We start from the raw sequence: 19,255 nt of genomic DNA on the forward strand, positions 1-19,255 counted from the left end.
GATGATATCTTCTTACTCACCTTCACAAATAATATCTCACTTCACAAACCTGGGACCTGTGGGTTATGGGCCCACCACGCTTCCGCTGCGCAACATCTGCCAGCAACACAACACTTGAAGAATTCCAGAGAGATTTCATCCTGAGTGCTGTCAGACCTCCACCAAATAGGTCACAAGTCTCTCCACCGACAGAAGCCACCGAAGACCCTTATGACGGTGACAACGACTCACAAATTCAACTCACTCAGCCTGAAGGACTCTATCTCCCTCAGCCAAGTTTCCAGCCACAACTCCCATTCCTTGCAGGGGAATCCCAGGATCCTAACCAAGAAGACCCTGATCCAGAACTCGAAGACTACTACTACTCAAGAAGCTCAAGGAGACACTATGACTCAGATGACCCTGACCCAGAAGGCATCATGAACCTATCCCCTAGCCACGAGCCTATCTATAAAGACTAGGGAACATCATCATCAGAAAATCTGCTTTTGGGATACTCTGAAGATAATGCGGGACCCGCCAGAATCCTACTTTATGTCGCTATCTACTTTTACTTTATTAAAGTAGTTTGTCCTGTAGTCTATTTCGTCCTCTTGTAATAAGTGGAGTAGTTGCCATTATTAGGTGTCATTATGGAGGAGTATATATATATATATTAAGGAGCGAAGTATTAAAATTTGAAAAATAGGCGTTCATTTTTTTTTCCAGCTTGAATAAGCAGTCAGTTCATTAAATATCAGAAAGGGTAAAATTGAAAAAAAATCCCAAAAAACAAAAAAAGAGATTTGGGAAGGAAGTCATTGGTTATCAGGCAAGTATCATCAACAGTATCAAGAGTCCGCAATCTCGGGGCCCCACGGGTTTGTCTTCAAATCGTTACCGGTCGTCGCGCCAATGTATATCCCACGTGCACGCCCCTATTTCCAAGCCGCCTTGAGACGCGGCCAAATCAAAGGGCGCCACGCAACCGACTTCGTTGATAAAGTGCCATCTTTCCGACGTAGGATCTCTTGCACAGTGCGGTTGAAGCAACACGATCTTTTCGCACTCAGAGCACCTATTCACTTCTCCGATCTCTTCTTCATTTTTCTACCCACTTGCTTCCCTCTTCCTGTTTCATTGTTATTCTATCCGTGATTTTGGTCGGACACTTCTCATCTGGAGCTCCAACTGGAAGTAATTTCCTCGTTTTCAAGTTTGTTTTTCTTTGCGAATTCGCTGGTTCAGTTGGATTGCTTTGCTCCTCATGCAGCGGAAATGAGTCGCTTGAGTTTTCTTATTCTCCGCATCTTTCGAATTTCTGCAGTTTCACTGAACTGGAGATGAATTTCAACATGAATGCGTGTGTTGTACTGTGTTTCATTTTGTTATCATAATCCAGTTAAATGCATGAAAATGAAAGTGTATTTCTGATTTGGAAGTTTGGGTTGACTTGATGATTAGGTGTTAGGATAAGAATACAGAGCTTGCTATTATGAATTCGGTGGAAATAAGTTAATATAAGCTGATGATGATTTTGAGCATTTTCTGACTGGCGATTCCCAATGTGTATATAATGTTTTGAGTTCATCTTCCGATACAAACTATTCTTATTTATTTATCTTTTTTTTTTATTGTTGAAAGGAACAGGGACTAGATTCACCAATATGAGTAATACTGTCGGCCGAAGTATCTTCTACCCGACTTCGCTTTGTCCATCAGTTGCAGAATATCAAAGTAAGGTTAATTCTTCTGGCATACCTGCAAACTCTCTATTCAAAGCTGTGACTGTCAACCAAGGGTCAGCACAAACACAAAACTTTCTTCTTTCTTCCAAATTTCGTGGGAACAAGTTGTATGTGAGGAAACGAAAATTTGCCATGGGAAGGCTTGGACGAGTTGCAGGTATTCCCCATGCTGTGTTAACCACAGATCACGCTTCAGAGGTAAACTTCAACCTCGCTTGAAAAAAACGTTGGTCAGGATTAGTTTTAGAATATTAAATTTCCTTTCGTTAAGAACGTATTATTAGCGACTGGTTAGTACCATGCATTCTGTTTATATTACAAGATGTCCAGCTAACACTTCCTGTTCTGTGGGTATAAAGAAATATAGAGTTCATTTTTAAGTCAATGTAAATGCTTTAGCATTTGAGGTCACGCCCGCCATAGAAAATAAAAAGACTGAAGTAAATGCAGCCGTGCATTTTCTTGGGCCTGTGAATACCTTTCTAGATTTTGAAATATATTCTGGCATTTGTATTGACCAACATGTAGCGGAAATTGGATACATTTGACCCTTATATGACACGAAGGCTAAATCTTAAAAATGACAATCACCTACTTGAGGTTTCAAGTTCTTATGCTCAAGCGATTAGCATATGCATCTACATATTTTTAGATACTTGCCAGCCACAGTTCAATCATTAGCATCATGACATGAATTTTGAACTATACACTAGTTTCCTCTCTGGATTGCATTTTATATCGGCACATAAATAATAATCTAACGTGTCTTTGCATTTTGGCGCAAGTTATTCAATCTAACTTATTGTTGTATTGACTGCATTTGGCCGTGGAGCAGCTTTCAGGGAAATACAAACTTAATGGGGATATAGAATTGCAGGTATGCAATTGGTCCTGAACATTGAATGGCTTTTACGGATTTATATAATGAATTAGTGATCTATGAATTATGAACTAATCGATGGTGGTATACAATGTTGTACAGGTTGGTGTTGATTCTGTAGCCCCAGGGTCTATGACAAAAGTAGATATTCAGGTTTCATATGGTAGTGACTCTCTGATTATGCACTGGGGAGTTATTCATGATAGGCAAGCGTATGTTCAACACTAATTTTTCTAAGTATTTCTATTTTCCTGAAGCAGTTTAGGAGTTCATTATTAATTTAATCATCCTTTTATGTGTAGAAAATTTTCTGCCTCATATCTTGTCTCTGTTTTCAGGAAATGGGTACTTCCTTCTCGTCAGCCAGATGGAACAACAGTATATAAAAACAAAGCTCTTAGAAGTCCTTTTGTGAAAGTAAGTTGAAAAAGAGACTTGCAACAAGAAAACAAATTTGGAAATTATTGGCAGATTCACCTGCTAGCTCTGACCATATAAGTAAATTTTGTCAGCCTACTTTTTGTTTCTTTTTCTATTTAGTCTGGCTCAGGATTTTGTTTCATTTCTTTTTTTTTCTTCTTTTTTCAAATTAGTCTGGCTCAGGATTCATTCTTAAAATAGAAATTGATGATCCCGCAGCCCAAGCTATTGAGTTCCTTGTATTTGATGAAGCTAAGAATAAGTGGTGAGTTGTTGTTCATGTTTTTCTCCCTTTGTAGTCATGCTTATGTGCGAATTTAACAAAAAAAATATGTTTTTACACTAATTACAGGTTCAAAAACAATGGCGAAAACTTTCTTATCAAGTTACCTGTGAAAGAGAGGCCACCTGTTAAAGAGAGGCCAGTTCATGAAATTTCAGTTCCTGAAGACCTTGTACAGATTCAAGCATACCTCAGGTGGGAACGAAAGGGTAAGCAGATGTATAATCCAGAGCAAGAGAAGGTCAGTGATCAATAGATTCCCATATCTTCCATTTGGCCTTGAATTTTCAATTTGTCTTGTATTCTATTTGCTTGATCTGCCAATTTTTTATGAGTGATTCTCAACTTTTGCATTTATTTTTCCCTCTCAAACTTCATTGCTACATTACTTGCTCCTTTGCCTTGGGAATTTTATTGAATTTGATAATTTGAATCATATTTTGGGCACAAGTCCTTGCTTATTCATGCCAAAAAAATTATCTTAGTTTGGTCTTAGTCACATGGAATCGCCCATTAAAGCTATGTATTATAATGCTTTACTGCTGTCCCATATGCATTCTGTTTTTGATATTTCAGCTGACTTAGGATCTTCTATTATGGGTCTAAAACCTATTTTCTGTTGTTTGGCTGCCCTATAATAATAATTGGTGAAAAGAGCAAGACTTAACTAGTAGATCCCCAATTGTTTGTTCAACGTCACTGTCTCCCATGTTTTTTCTCTTTTGTATTCTCATAAGAAGAGGAATAAACATTCTTTATTGTCTTTAATTTGTTATGGCCAGAAAATATCATGCCAGATAATCAGATCTTTTGTAGAAATGTGTTCATCACACACCTGTCTTTGGTGTCAGCTATCAGGTTTAGTAAAAAGGCCTTCATGGTGCATAGTAAAACCTATGGTTCTCCAATTGTTTGTTCAACGTCACTGTTTCCAGTGCTTTTTCTCTCTCCATTGTATTCTCATAAGAAGAGGAATAAACATTCTTTATTGTCTTTAATTGGTTATGGCTAGAAAATATCATGTCAGGTACTTAGATCTTTTGTAGAAATGCGTGTATCACACACCTACCTTTGGTGTCAGCTATCAGCTATCAGGCTTAGTAAAACAGCCTTCATGGTGCATTTGTGGCATGTAGATGCTTTAAAATAATCTGGGAAATAGCTTTCATTAAAAAATTTGTAGAATTAGACAGAGCTATTTTCATGCTGTAAGAATCAAGATTTTTCCATTCAGTGAGACCTATATGTGATCTTTTCCCTCATTTGTGTAGGAGGAGTATGAAGCAGCTCGAAAGGAATTGTTGGATGAAGTAGCGAGGGGTATTTCTGTACAAGATCTCCGTGCAAGATTAACAAATAGAACTAGTTCCACCGAAGGGAAGGAGCCATCTGTTTCTCAAATAAAGGCAATCCCTGATGAACTTGTACAAATACAAGCATTTATACGCTGGGAAAAAGCTGGGAAGCCTAACTACTCCCCAGATAAAAAATTGGTAACTTAATAAATACACTTTGATTTCCCTTATCCTGGTCAGTGTTACCTAAATGGACAGGATAATATCACTTGTTTTGCTTCGTATGTGTGCTGTAGTGCTGTTATTGCTTTATTGACATTTATTTTTTTCCCCCTATAAAAGAGGGAATTCGAGGAAGCAAAAAAAGAATTGCTAGCTGAGCTTGAGAAAGGTGCCTCTATTGATGAGATACGTAAGAAGATTACCAAAGGAGAGATACAAACAAAGGTTGCGAAGCAATTGAAAAGCAAAAACTATTTTAGTGTTGAAAGAATCCAGCGCAGAAGGAGAGATTTGATGCAGCTTATTAACAAACATGTGGCCAAAGATTTAAGCCTACAAGATGTAGCTGCACCGAAAGCCTCAACACTGACAGTACTTGAACGCTATGCCAAGGAAAGAGAGGAGCAGAATAAGGGTCTTGTTTTGAATAAGAAAATCTACAAGCTTGGTGATAATGATCTTCTGGTGAGGAAATAACATCTCAATTCATATTTTCTGCTTTCATAACATCTCAATTGATATTTTCTGCTATCATCTTTTTCTCCTTTTAAGTTTTCTTGACTGCCTATTCTAATTAAACTTTTGCATCCTTAAGGTCCTTGTTACAAAGGATGCTGACAAGACTAAGGTTCATCTAGCTGCCAATTTTAAAATGCCGATTACTCTTCACTGGGCCTTATCTAGAACCACACAAGGACAGTGGTCGGTGAGTTTAAAAATTTGGCTTCACTAAAAGATACTGGAAGATATTTGATGTTGAAAACGATGCTAATGTTCCTTTGATATTTTTATGGGTATGTTAGTCATAATCCTAACGGTAAACTCAGGTACCACCTCAAAGTGCTCTGCCCCCGGGTTCTGTGGCTGTGCATGAGGCTGCTGAAACACAATTTCAAATGAGTCCATCTGATCCTTCTTCTAAGGTGTCTTAAAAATTATTCTGAAGTTTTGGTTTTTGTTGTTTATAGTCTTTGATATCTAGAGTCAAAATTCTAAAGAGTATTGAATAATATTTCAGGTCCAGACCTTAGATATTGAGGTTGAAGATGATACTTTTAAAGGAATGCCTTTTGTCCTTCTGTCCGGTGAAAAATGGATTAAGAACAATGGGTCAGATTTTTATATAGGGTTTGACAATGGAATGAAGCTGATACCACAGGTTGTTTCAAATTGTAATGGCAATCCTTTTAATCAATTTGCATTTGTTTGTGTCACCTTACTCAATCCGATAACAAGATTTGTTCCTTTGGAAGGTTAATGCTGACGGCCAAGGCACAGCCAAGTTTTTGTTGGATAAAATAGCTGAATTGGAGCATGAGGCACAAAAGTCCTTTATGCATAGGTCAGTAAGCTCTTGAGAACTACAATTTATGTCACATCAATGCTAATTTTAGATATCATAAAGTACTATTGTATTTGTGGGTTAAATAATGGAAACAGAGTGAGTTTTATTTCTGAGAATTTTAGTACCAGTGTGTTACAAGATGTATACACCATCAGGACTGAAGACCAGGAAGTAAAATAGGCAAATAATCAGAGAATTAATTTCCTATAATTGGCTTCTAGTCCTTCTCATTATGGTAGTCTAATAATCAGTATTATGGCCTTAATAATATCCTAGTAACGAATTCACTATGTACAAGAAATACATGTTTTCAACAGTACTTTTCTCTGTTATATGTAAGGTTTTCCTAGTAGATCTTGAGGAAACCTGGTTTTCTGGTTGTTAAAGGTTACAATAAAATTAAGCAAGATCCTTCGCTTAATAGTTTAACTTCTGGATTGGATCTGGTTCTTGGCAGTCATAGTATTACAGCCTCCATGATTTAGTGGTTAAGAACTACGTCTTGATTGCTACCGTTCTTCGTAATTAAGAATGAATTCTCAGTGCAAAGTTTGGGGGGCTTGTACTTTGCCCATGCTTCAAGAGGCAAGAGCTTTTTAATTAGGGGGCTTCTCTTGGAAATGATGACAAAGTTATTCTTAAGCCTCTGCTTAATGTTTGAAGCTTTTGAGTGATATAGTGGACCCTAGCGGTTTGCTTCTAGCAAACCATGTGGCTCATGGAGCAGCCTAGGACCTCTACTTAGTTGTAACACTTTACTTTTGAAAACTACAGATAAATCATTATTTAAGTACTGTACCATGGCAACGAAGAATTAAAACCCAAACAACAGAAATTTTGATGACAGAAAGTTTGAAAGCCGATTTTGTAATGATATCAAATTTAATTCAGTTTTCTTTATCTCTTTCTCCTGGTCCTTAATTTCTTTTGGCTTATCAATGATATTCATGACCACAACAGCAAATCTTATCCCATTAGGTGAGATCAGCTATATAGACTGTATGACGTCATTATGCTTTATCATTTATAAACAAAATCTTTAGATAAATTGTTAACCAAGATGTCTCTCTCATTATTCGATATTCATGATCAGTCCTTTGAAATTAACATACATTGTGCTTTGGGGTCCATGAAAGAGTTTTATATTCTTGTTATTTAAGCTATATTATGGAACTACAATAGTGAAAGTTATTGGCAATCTATTGAATGGATATATAGAAATGATCATTAACTTTCATTAGAGTCCAAATGCTCGATTTTTTATTTAATAGTTGCCTCTAGTTGTCCTTCCTCTTCCATCTAATTTTTTCCCAAGCTATAGATGCTTGTGCAAATAGACCAGAATAATGATAGTAAAATTTGAATTATCTGCTTTTGTTGCGCCACTTAAACCTTCTGTGTTTGTCATGAATTATCAATTTATGTCAGACTTCATATTCTGTAAACTGTAACTACTCATCAATGAAAACTAGCTGTTGGTTTAGGGTTTATTGCGATTCAGTGTTGTGTTTTGTCCCCAACTATTTTCTTAAACCTGAACATTCTTTATGTCCTTTCTCTGTTTTTCATAGATACCGACATCCATTTTCCACATGGACAATAGAGGGAATTTCATTTGTTGGCTGATCCTATTGTACATTCCCTGTCAAATGCTTAGCATGTGTAGTTGTTTTCAAAGCCATACTGCCATTCAAAAAATAAAAATAATCATCACTATCTTTTCTTTGGATCTGTATTCACAGCTAAATGCTTTGGTCTGAATAGATTATCTCATTGCATTTTTTCCATGGAAGTTGGAAATTTAATCTTTATCAACATCTTAAAGAATCTCATATATATAAGTGTTTTGAAGCATTACTATTGATTTCGTCTACTAACCAAAATGTTTTTAATGATTACACTTAGTTGGATCTGGATTGACCACTCAATTTTTTTCCCTCAGATTTAACATTGCAGCAGATTTGATTGATCAAGCCAAAGATGCTGGCCCAAAGGGCCTTGCAGGTATGTTGGTATGGATGAGGTTCATGGCTACAAGACAGCTCATATGGAACAAAAATTATAATGTGAAGCCACGGTAATTCCCGTATGAACTTTAATTTTTGCTTTGCTAATGAGCTTTTTAGTGAATGGGATGTTTTATCCCTTAATCCATAAAAGCTTCAGCATGAATCTGCCATAATTTAAATTTCTGCTATATGTCTGGCATAATTTATCATCAGCATGAACTAGTTAGTTTATTTGCTGTTATGTATTGTGGTCATGTTTCTTTGCCTATACTAGAACATTCTATGGTCACCAATACTAACAATAAGTATTAATTGGAACAGTGAGATAAGTAAAGCACAGGATAGACTTACAGACTTGCTCCAGAATGTATATACAAGTTATCCAGGCTATAGGGAACTTGTAAGAATGATCATGTCTACTGTTGGTCGGGGAGGTGAAGGTGATGTGGGACAACGGATTCGGGATGAGATCCTTGTCGTCCAGGTGGGTATGATTTGTTATTTGCTTCCCCTTAATGGGTAGCTCCTCATGTATCTTTCCCTTCCATATGCTTGAATATAAGATGTCACAAAAAAGTGCTAAATGGTTTGCAGAGGAAGAATGATTGCAAAGGTGGAATGATGGAGGAATGGCATCAGAAGTTGCACAACAATACTAGTCCTGATGATGTTGTAATCTGCCAGGTAATTTTGAGAATTTTCTGGACTTCTTATGGCTTATCTCATCAGCCTCATGTTTCATATTTGATTCGTTTGGTAAATCTGTCCAGGCACTGATTGATTATATAGATAGTGACCTTGATATCGGGGTTTACTGGAAAACCTTGAATGACAATGGGATAACAAAAGAACGTCTTCTTAGCTATGACCGTGCAATCCATTCTGAACCAAATTTCCGGAGAGATCAAAAGGAAGGTCTTTTGCGTGATCTTGGAAACTACATGAGGACTTTGAAGGTTGGATGGATATATCTTTGTTGTCTGGTTATGTTTTCTATCATACAATTGTTCTCTGTTGGAAATGCCTTGGCTGATTAGTTTTATATTATGGTTCTTGTTGATAAATGTCTCATTGAGGGGGGATGAAAAATAAAATGTTGCAGCATAGAGTGATAGGTATCCAAGCAAGGTGGGGAACCTTCACTTAAAAGATCCATTATGGCAGGAGAACCACTCCTACTTAAGTGCCCTGTTAAGCAGCCATACAATTTGATGTAGGACTTAGGCGTCCTGTACTGCATTGGTAATTATCAATAAGCCACCTTTGGAAAGCTGATTTCCAAATGGCTACAGTCTACTACATTCATTCATCCTTTCTGTCAGTTAGAGCCTTCTGCAGGTAATCCTATTTAGAGCCACTGAGCACCAGCTTTGATACCACTTGATAGGAGAAGATAGAAGGCTGGTAGCTGAAGAGGGAATAGAGAGTACAAGAGAATCTCATAAACTAACATGACTCCCTCCAAATCAGGTTACAATTAATGTATGTGTTAGAATCCTAACTAGCCAGCTATCACAAATTCATAATGAGCAGAAGAGAACAGAACAACAAATTTAACTATTTTTCTTCTACTTTTCATTTATACCTAACAATAGCTCTACGTAATATGTTTGTATATTTCTGATTGTAAACGACAGTTATTGCAGCTCAGTAAGTATTGCATTTAAATTGCTGTTGCCAACAATAAGCAGAGGGAGGGGGTGCAATTCTACTTTTAATCTTGTAGGCTCCATTAAATGCTATACTCTATTTGGATCTGTTTTGCATCTGTCATTCCTTGGTGTACTTTAAAGAGGCTTTCATCCAGCCCTGTGTTGCCTAACCTTGAGCCACTTAGGTCAACTGATAAATAATAATCTGTCATGTAACAAATTTTATCATCTGCAGGCAGTTCATTCGGGTGCAGATCTTGAGTCTGCTATTTCAAACTGTATGGGCTACAATACTGAGGTAACAAAAGTAACCGAGTTATGTTTTCAAGGGCATCATTTTGTACTTAGAATGATAGGTCTTCATATTTTTAACATCATATTCGATCTTTTTGCAGGGTCAAGGCTTCATGGTTGGGGTGCAGATAAATCCAGTGTCTGGCTTGCCATCTGGTTTTCCTGTAATGCTATTTAGCTTTATTTGAAGCTGTTTATGATGCGTAATATCTTCTGAATGTTGGACTAAGTTGTATGGTGTTTCTCGCAAGCAGGAGTTACTTCAGTTTGTTCAGGATCACATTGAGGTTAAGGATGTAGAACTGCTTCTTGAGGTTTGTGTATCTTCAATACAGTCAATAGCCATTTTTACTTGCACATATGTCCTTATATAATGCCTTTTCCCCATGATTTTGCAATAGGGTTTGCTAGAAGCTCGGCAAGAACTTCAACCACTACTACATAAGCATCAAGATCGTCTGAGAGATCTTTTATTTTTGGATATTTCCCTTGATTCTACTGTTAGGACAGCAGTGGAAAGGGGATACGAACAATTAGATAATGCTGGACCAGAGGTAATGTTTCTACAAAGGGTCTCATTATGATCAAACTATATTCACCAATTTATTTAATTGATCTCATAAATTAAAGTTCTTTTATTATAAGTTAATATGGTCAATCAGCTGATTTATGTTTCATGCAGAAAATCATGTACTTCATCTGTATGGTTCTCGAAAATCTTGCTCTTTCATCAGATGACAATGAAGATCTAATTTACTGCTTGAAGGTATATATCTTTGTTGAATCTTTGGCCATACGAATTTCTTGCTCATCAGTTATGTCACCATTTTAGATGCAGAGTTTGGTCGGTAAAGCTTATGTTTGTGATATTTTAGCTGAAAAAGATTACACCTATCAGTGAAGTGTGGAATTGTGCACTGTTTATCTTCGATAAGGAAACTGACCCCTTTGTTGGTAGAGAAGTAATTATCCAGTTGTATAGACAGAGAAACTTAAATGAATGATTTGATGATTTTGTTTCATGCCCTTTGTATTTACTTTATATGATTATTGAGTATGCAATATAATATAGGCTTTTGGTCAATTACATAGTTTAAATTGGTTTAAAATAATGAGAGAAGTTCTTTCATCAATGGCTATTAAAGATAAGGCTCACAAACATTAATTTGAGTTTGTTGTGGGCAAATTAAGCATTTTGATACTGGTAATGCAAAGCTCAAGACAGTACTGGAAGTTCATAAACGCCGTTGTGTTTTTGCTAAATATCTACATCTAAGATGTCATAGTCCTTCAAAGACTATCTAACTAATGAATATTATTCGCCACTTGTCTTATTTTTATTTTTTGCTCTTCAAGGGTTGGGATCATGCCTTAAGCATGTGTAAGAGTAAAGACACACATTGGGCACTGTATGCAAAATCAATCCTTGATAGAACACGTCTTGCGCTCACAAACAAGGCAGAGTGGTACCAGCAAATTCTGCAACCATCAGCAGAGTACCTTGGATCACTACTTGGGGTGGAGAGATGGGCTGTATGTCCTTTCTCTTACATTCACTCATTCTTCTATAGCATACTACCTTGTTTCAGACTTCTGAAAATTTCTGCTTGCAGGTAGAAATATTCACTGAAGAAATTATCCGTGCTGGATCTGCTGCTTCACTATCCACTCTTCTTAATCGACTGGATCCAGTTCTCCGAAAGACAGCTCATCTTGGAAGGTTAACTGATCATGTTTGTTGAACTTTAATAAAAAGTTTCTGTAGCCATCCGTATTGAGCGTGGTGTATACTGTCATAGCATTATTCAGTTGTAGTGATAACCATCTTACTGCAATTCTGGCACACTTGGAACAGTTGGCAGGTTATTAGCCCTGTTGAAGCCATTGGATATGTTGAGGTTGTGGATGAGTTGCTTGCTGTTCAGAACAAATCATATGGCCAACCTACTATTTTAGTAGCAAAGAGGGTGAAAGGAGAGGAGGAAATTCCAGATGGCGCCGTTGCTGTCCTGACACCTGATATGCCTGATGTCCTATCTCATGTTTCTGTACGAGCGAGAAACAGCAAGGTGTTACAATTTAAATAGTCCTTTTGTTACATGTGTTGTGGATGCTACTGTTGAATGGTAGGCCTGTTATTTATTTATTGTTTTGATTGCACCTGTTTATTATTTTGATCTGTGACCAGAATGACGTCACACGACTACCTAGCAACACTTTAGTAATGAAATATTTGGTGCCTAAGCTGCAAACTGGCTTGCTTTGTGGCAACTAGGTCTTAATAAAATTATAAAACTATATCTTCAAAATAATTGGTGCATTTTCACAGGATGTGGGATTTGATTATCATATATTATACATCCAATTGATTTGATATTATAATCTGGTATGATTGTGCTGATGTTACTGATAAACTATAACTAAATTTTGATTAAAGACTGCTAGAGCTCAAGGGACATGGGAAGGTGGCCTCTTCTCCTTTCTTTTTTTTTTTTTAAATTTTTTTAAATAAGATGAAATTGTTGTGAAGGTAATTATGCTTTCATGTACATTGACATTGCTAATGCTGACTTTAAGTGCTCATGCTTTCCAGGTCTGTTTTGCTACATGTTTTGATCCCAATGTCCTGGCCAATCTTCAAGCCAATAAAGGAAAGCTATTGCGTGTAAAACCGACATCTGCTGATGTAGTTTATAGGTAACATCTTTATGTCTTCCAAAAAAAAAAAAATCTAAGTGATTTATGTTTGCATCCAATTGAGTGGGATGAAACGACTTCTATAGTAAAACAGCCATTTCACCACCTGCTCCGTGATCTGAATTGATGAATTTTGCTTGCTTCTCTTTTTCTACCATTTTTCTTCATTTGTTTGGGAATTATTTCAGTGTGGTAGAGGAGGATGAACTGGTTGATGCCAAATCAACTCAGCTGCAAGAAGATGGTTCTGTGCCAACATTAAGCTTGGTCAAAAAGCAATTTAGTGGTAGATATGCCATATCATCTGAGGAGTTCACAAATGAAATGGTTAGATTTTCAAAAAGTAACAGCTATTGATGGGTTTCTCTACATTCATTCTTTCTCATTTTAGTTTTTGATTTGGGGAAGTACCAGATATATGTCTGTACACTCTGTTACTTCAGCGTAACTTTCTTAGAAATTCTGTTTTTCCAGGTTGGAGCTAAATCACGTAATATTGCTTATTTAAAAGGAAAAGTGCCTACCTGGATCGGGATTCCCACCTCAGTTGCCATACCATTTGGAGTATTTGAATATGTTCTTGCTGATAAGCGAAATCAGGTCCTACATCACGTTTCCATTTTCCTAGTGTCATAATGTGTGGAAAATGAGATATCAAGTTCGTATTCTGTGGTTATCTTTCTTTGATTTTAGTGCCTCAATTACTCACATTTTCATGTTCATGACGAGGATAATGATTTGGTAACACGCACAACTTGTTGGCGTTTGATTCAGGCTGTTGAATCATTCATCTGATATACAAATTAGTCTAGGTTAAGTTTCTGACTTGTGAACAATTCCATGGGTTATGTTGTCTTTGACATAACAGCAGAACTTTACGGTGCTACATTCAACTATTATGATAAAATTTGCAAATAAAAATTCTCTTTCTGTAATTATTCAAAGGAACTTTCAAATTAAACTTTTATTCAATCTATATTGTTTCAGCAGCCAATTGCTGGGGCTTTCTTTTCTCATGGAAAATTTATATGTTTTTGTTATTAAACATATATGATAGTTTGAATGCACTTGTGGTATTCGTTATTAGACATGTTTATGTTTTTTTTTTTAGGTAGTTACATTTGCAACTATGTGAGTCCTTTATGTAGTGTAATGAAGTTTTAACTGAATGTTATCTATTAGGAAGTAGCTGAAAAGGTTAAATTTCTGAAGATGTCATTAGCTGAGGGAGACTCCAGTATCCTTGGAGAGATTCGCAAAACAGTTTTGCAGTTGGAAGCACCACCCCAGTTGGTATGTTTTTGTTGGTAGCAGTCAAATGAAATTTCATTGAACCTTAATAGAATAGGGCCTGTTTGTTTAGGCTTAAAAAAATAAGTGAGTTTTAGATAATTTAGAGATTTTATGAAAAGTGACTTATGGCATGGAGATTTTATAAAAAGGAGAAATTATTTTTGTGTTTGGGTACCATCATCAACAATAAAAGCCTTATCCCATAGAATGAGGCTGGTTACGTAGATCACACAATATCATTGAGCTCTACCTGAAGCCAACTCTTTTGATAAACCATTGACTAGAAGATCTCAATTGATGACTTACCTCTCATTGTCCTTCTTGGTCTCCTTTTACCTCTCTTTCTAGGGCTAAAGATTATATGCTTACCCCTCCCTAGTGGCGCTTCCTTGGTCTTCCTTGCACATGACAAAACTGTTTTAAATGATTTTCTACCTATTTCTCCTTAATACATGCCATGCCAACTTGACCTGTTGTAAGATTATTTCGGATCTATTATTTAGTGATTTTCAGATTTTGTGACATCTCCGTGCATCTCTGTTCATAAAAAATTATTTATTAGTGATTTTCAAATTTTATAAGATCTTTAATTATCTCTATATTTTTATAAAGAATTGAACATTCCATCTCATATGCTAAATCTAATTATTTTTAGAAGCTACTAAGTTTATTAAAATAACTAGAAATATGCTTTTTTACTCAAATTTTCATTATTTTGATAAGCTTAAACAAACATTTTAAAATTTATCTAAAGTTGTTTTTCTTCAAAAAATGTGATTTTTTTCCCTAAAAAAATGCTTACCCGGGAAAAAAAAAAAAAATCCCCATTGTCTCTCAAAAGAAAGGAGGAACTTAGATGAAAGCTAATGTCTTATTTTCAGATAGAGGACCTGAGAACTAAGATGAAAAGCTCTGGAATGCCTTGGCCTGGTGATGAAGGTGAACAACGATGGGAGCAAGCATGGAGGGCTATAAAAAAAGTAAGACTCATGCCTCTATTAGTCTATAAAACACAATGCCTGTATTAGACTTTGATACCTGGTTTGTGAAAGGTGGCAACTTGATCAAAAGTAGAGTTTCCTGCTCTTATATTAATTACCATACTTCACTGCACTTATAATTCAGGGTGCTTCTCTATTTTACACTGACAATTGTGCACGAGGCAATCTATGAGGGAGATCATCCCATGCTATTTCTGTATTCTTTGCATCACCATAAACTTTTTAATTACAACCTTCGATTCTTAATATAAGAACTAGTTGGAGATTCAATTTGGTCCTAAATATAAGATCCTAATTCACTTTGTCTCTAATATTTATTCATTTTTGCCTTCAACTAATCCCTATAGTGATTACACATGTGAACAAGTTATTAGCAAGAGGTAAGTTAAATGAGCATAATTAATAAGGGTATTTTAGGGGAGACAATATCTATTTACTACAAATACCTAACTTAACTAATTTCATTAATATTCTCAAATTATTTACCTAACTCTTTTATTAAGGACCGCAAGTAGTAATTATTATTTCTGGGAATTATTGTCATATACTTATAGTTTTGTTGAACACATTACTATTACCCTGGACACTAACAAAATAACTGATGGTCCTTTGCTGCTATTGATAGCATGCTAGGAGGCATTCAACCGAGGATGTACTGTTCCTCATATCAACTATATTCTATACAATAGTCTGTACTCTTTTGGTCATCTTCCCATACATCCTCTACATTTGGCCTTCCTTGTTCGCTCTTTTTGTTTTTTGGCCAGAGTTTGCTATTTATTTTCAGACTTTATGCTTTGTCATTCATTGCTGAAGAGAATTCCGGTAATGGTTGACCAAATTAGTTGTGCCCCACAAACTTTAGAAGATGTATGGTTGGTGTAACTTGCTTAAAATTGCAGTTTCATATCTTTGTGGTATTTTTGTATACTGTTTCTATTGCTCGTGAATATTTTCATTTTTATTTCATCTTCATTAATGACATGAGCTTTTGGATTCACAAAAGGTTTGGGGTTCTAAGTGGAATGAGAGAGCATACTTCAGCACAAGAAAAGTGAAACTGGACCACGAGTATCTTGCCATGGCTGTCCTTGTTCAGGAAGTTATTAATGCTGACTACGCTTTTGTCATCCACACAACTAATCCATCTTCAGGGGACTCATCGGAAATATATGCTGAGGTATATAATAAAACGATGCCGCGTGTTCATCATTTGAAAAGAGTGCGTGAGAAAAGACATTGAATCTGATACTCCTTGAACCTAGGTTGTGACAGGACTTGGAGAAACTTTGGTTGGAGCGTATCCTGGGCGAGCTTTGAGTTTTATCTGTAAGAAGCATGATCTGAACTCCCCTCAGGTAATCATGATACATTTTGTTAACTATTTTTGTAATATGTGTTTATATATTATCTAGTTCTTGATTAAGCTTCTAAGTATCTGTGGATGGCTGATTACCTTGTGTTGTTTATATATAACTGTATGATAGTAAGTTTATGAAATGCCCTTTTCCTGTATATGTTCCATCGACATGCCATCGTTGCTAATATTTTTGACTTTTTTAGGTACTGGGTTATCCTAGTAAACCTATTGGCCTCTTTATAAGACGTTCAATTATTTTCCGATCTGACTCCAATGGTGAAGATCTAGAGGGTTATGCTGGTGCTGGCCTTTATGACAGGTAAATTTTTCATATTTCTGAAACGAACATCTTTAGAAAAAAACAAACAGAAGTTTTGGGTTATTTATTTGCTTGAGTTGAAAAGGCTGAAACAGGATGAAACGAAGTAGAATCAAGATTTAAACTGTAGAATTTAGATTCTTAATATGTTAGATATGATACTAAGCAGGCATGCACCTTTTATGTGCTAAAAATTTCATATGTGAGATCAAACTACTAAGTATAGGGTAAAATACTCTAACTTCCCTTGTATTTACCTTAATTACACCGACCTTTTTTTTATTTTGAAAACATATACTTAAGTCCCAATCATTAACTCCGTTAAAAATATTCTTTAAAAAAAATACTGTTTTAATTAAAAATTATACTAAAATACTTTTTATTTACTAATTTACCCTTCATTACACTAAATCCCTAAATTTGGCTAAAAAGTTTTGAAGAATTTAAAATTTTTACCTTTCCTTAATTTTATTTTTTATTTTTACAAATAGTTATTTGTTTAGTGTTTTTGTCATATTGAGATGGAAAATTAATTAATTTAGTTAATGTAGACATAAAAACCTTGAATGGAATTTTGATTAATTCTTTAAATAAATATATAATAGATTAAATATGTTATATGTGTTTCAACAACTTAGACAATTTATATTATATAATTAAAAATTATTTATTTAGTATATTTTTTAGCCATTTAAAAGAAACCTTTATATGGTGAAAAATTAAAATTATAAAATTTTATAATATAATCAAAATTAACACATTTTATTGCATTTTAAAATTTTGAAAATACATGTATTAAAATTATTTTTTTGTTGTATCAAAAATTATTTTTTTGACAAATATAAATATCTAAATAACTTTCATGTTAAGAAGTGGTATTGGTTAAAATAGAAGTTTAAAAGTCAAACTTAACAGTCACTTTACGGTTAGATGGATTGGGTGAATGCAAATGAAATCTCATATATACAAGGGACGTTTGTGTAACATGTATTTGAATTTCAAGAGAGGTTATATTTTAACTAAAATATAATTTAGGTAAAATATAGGGGTAATTAAAGTATTTTACACTTAAGTATAATATATGTCTTAAAATATCTGCTCATTTCAAACTCCACAAGGCTTGAAAAGATATTCACCTTCTATTTAGCTCACTCCACATAGTGGGATGATGCTTCTTGTTATTATATTTCGAGCTCCACAAGGGAGTCAGTGTCACAGTTTGATCGGTTTTTCACAGCAATATTTAGGAGCATCTAGTTTCTTTTTTTCTTTTTTTTTTTAATACGATTCTTTTGTGTCTGATATTATCGGATCTGAGAAAAGTTGGGTTCAACTAGGAGCATCTTTTCAAATGTGATATTTTCTATCTATAAGGTTTGAACCTTCGACTTTGTACAAGAGAAAGCACCTTGGTTCTTGGTTGGCCATGTGCTTTATGGCCAATGGTAAATTTTGTATCAACCAACCCTCGGGCATGCTCAAGGGGGCTGGCCAGCCGGGGTTGTAGAAAACACTAATGAAGGCCAGTGAAAACTACTGACATTTATCTTCCTTTTACTCTTAATAATCATAGATTTCCTTTTTCTCTGGATTTTCTGTGTTAATTTTCAGCTTAGGATATTAGCTAAATGAATTTTTCCTTATACACAGTGTGCCAATGGATGAAGAAGAGGAAGTTGTGATTGATTACTCATCCGATCCCCTGGTAGTTGATGCTGGCTTTCGCCAGAAGATCCTCTCCAGCATTGCACATGCAGGAAGTGAAATTGAAAAGTTGTATGGCTCTCCTCAAGACATAGAAGGTGTCATCAGGGACGGAAATCTTTTTGTTGTCCAGACCAGACCACAGATGTAAGCCTCTGTACATACCCAATTCACTTACCCTCCCATGTTCGTCCACGTGCAATTTGCTGCTTTAAAAATGAATGGAGAAAGCAATCTGCAACTCTGCTGATTACCAAATTTGGCTTAAAGATTCAGTATAGGGATAGTATAAAGAAAGTTACACAAAATGTCAACTGAACAGATTATTTTCTTTTTTATGAAAATTTTTCTTCTCAATTATAGGAAATTCAGGTTTAACGCGCCCCTGGAGACTCTGTTCAATAATAAGACTATTCATTATGAAATTTATGGCTGTAATTACCTTCCGCAACAGTAGTTTTAAGATCAAATATGTGTACCGCTAAAGCTGAGGGTTTTATGAAACTTGTTGTTTCGTACTTTCTTTTCTGCTTGCACTTGTCTCAGATCCTTTCTGTAGGGTAACAGTACATGGTCCCTTCTAACCAGTAACCGTACATGCAGTACTGCGGTTTTCAATTATTTTCCCTGCAGCGAATAACATAAGCTCACCTGGTAATTTAAGGTCAATGTCCCCTTGCAATTTCATTTAAAAGGGAATAGAGTGTGCATTCGTCATTTAAAGGCCGATCATCCAAGATTTCCGTCCCTTTGA

The 19,255-nt window shown here is 35.5% G+C and overlaps 1 protein-coding gene across 3 annotated transcripts; it reads left to right on the forward strand.

Annotated features, from left to right (window-relative positions):
* Window positions 1-983: 983 nt before the first annotated feature.
* LOC114741754 (alpha-glucan water dikinase, chloroplastic) lies at window positions 984-19,024 on the forward strand. 3 transcript variants are annotated; one of them, XM_028930009.1, is made up of 34 exons: window positions 984-1,176; window positions 1,624-1,925; window positions 2,563-2,604; window positions 2,710-2,819; window positions 2,946-3,024; window positions 3,201-3,292; window positions 3,380-3,551; window positions 4,582-4,803; window positions 4,948-5,292; window positions 5,423-5,533; window positions 5,655-5,750; window positions 5,846-5,986; window positions 6,081-6,169; window positions 8,115-8,249; window positions 8,503-8,665; window positions 8,776-8,865; window positions 8,952-9,137; window positions 10,069-10,131; window positions 10,229-10,291; window positions 10,382-10,441; window positions 10,529-10,681; window positions 10,810-10,893; window positions 11,484-11,660; window positions 11,741-11,847; window positions 11,983-12,196; window positions 12,721-12,824; window positions 13,013-13,151; window positions 13,299-13,424; window positions 14,007-14,117; window positions 14,999-15,097; window positions 16,125-16,298; window positions 16,384-16,476; window positions 16,682-16,797; window positions 18,448-19,024. In XM_028930009.1, exons 2-34 carry the CDS (start codon window positions 1,647-1,649, stop codon window positions 18,650-18,652), a joined length of 4,440 nt encoding a protein of 1,479 aa, XP_028785842.1. In that variant the 5' UTR covers window positions 984-1,176; window positions 1,624-1,646; the 3' UTR covers window positions 18,653-19,024. The 3 variants fall into 3 exon arrangements, with proteins under 3 accessions (XP_028785842.1, XP_028785843.1, XP_028785844.1); XM_028930010.1 differs by having other exon boundaries at window positions 1,630-1,925; XM_028930011.1 differs by lacking the exon at window positions 984-1,176 and having other exon boundaries at window positions 1,852-1,925; window positions 3,247-3,292.
* The last annotated feature ends 231 nt before the right edge of the window (window positions 19,025-19,255 follow it).

The sequence above is a fragment of the Neltuma alba genome, unplaced genomic scaffold, assembly GCF_004799145.2.
Source record: "Neltuma alba isolate B1F8T4 unplaced genomic scaffold, ASM479914v2 tig00003515_pilon, whole genome shotgun sequence".
Classification (NCBI taxonomy): domain Eukaryota; kingdom Viridiplantae; phylum Streptophyta; class Magnoliopsida; order Fabales; family Fabaceae; genus Neltuma; species Neltuma alba.

Bases quoted from the DNA above. Each gene is read 5' to 3' on its own strand.
- LOC114741754 (XM_028930009.1), top strand. From the start codon at position 1,647: ATGAGTAATACTGTCGGCCGAAGTATCTTCTACCCGACTTCGCTTTGT. The intron at 5,987-6,080 runs GTTGTTTCAAAT...TTCCTTTGGAAG, and splicing joins GAATGAAGCTGATACCACAG to GTTAATGCTGACGGCCAAGG. The intron at 10,682-10,809 runs GTAATGTTTCTA...TGTTTCATGCAG, and splicing joins TAGATAATGCTGGACCAGAG to AAAATCATGTACTTCATCTG.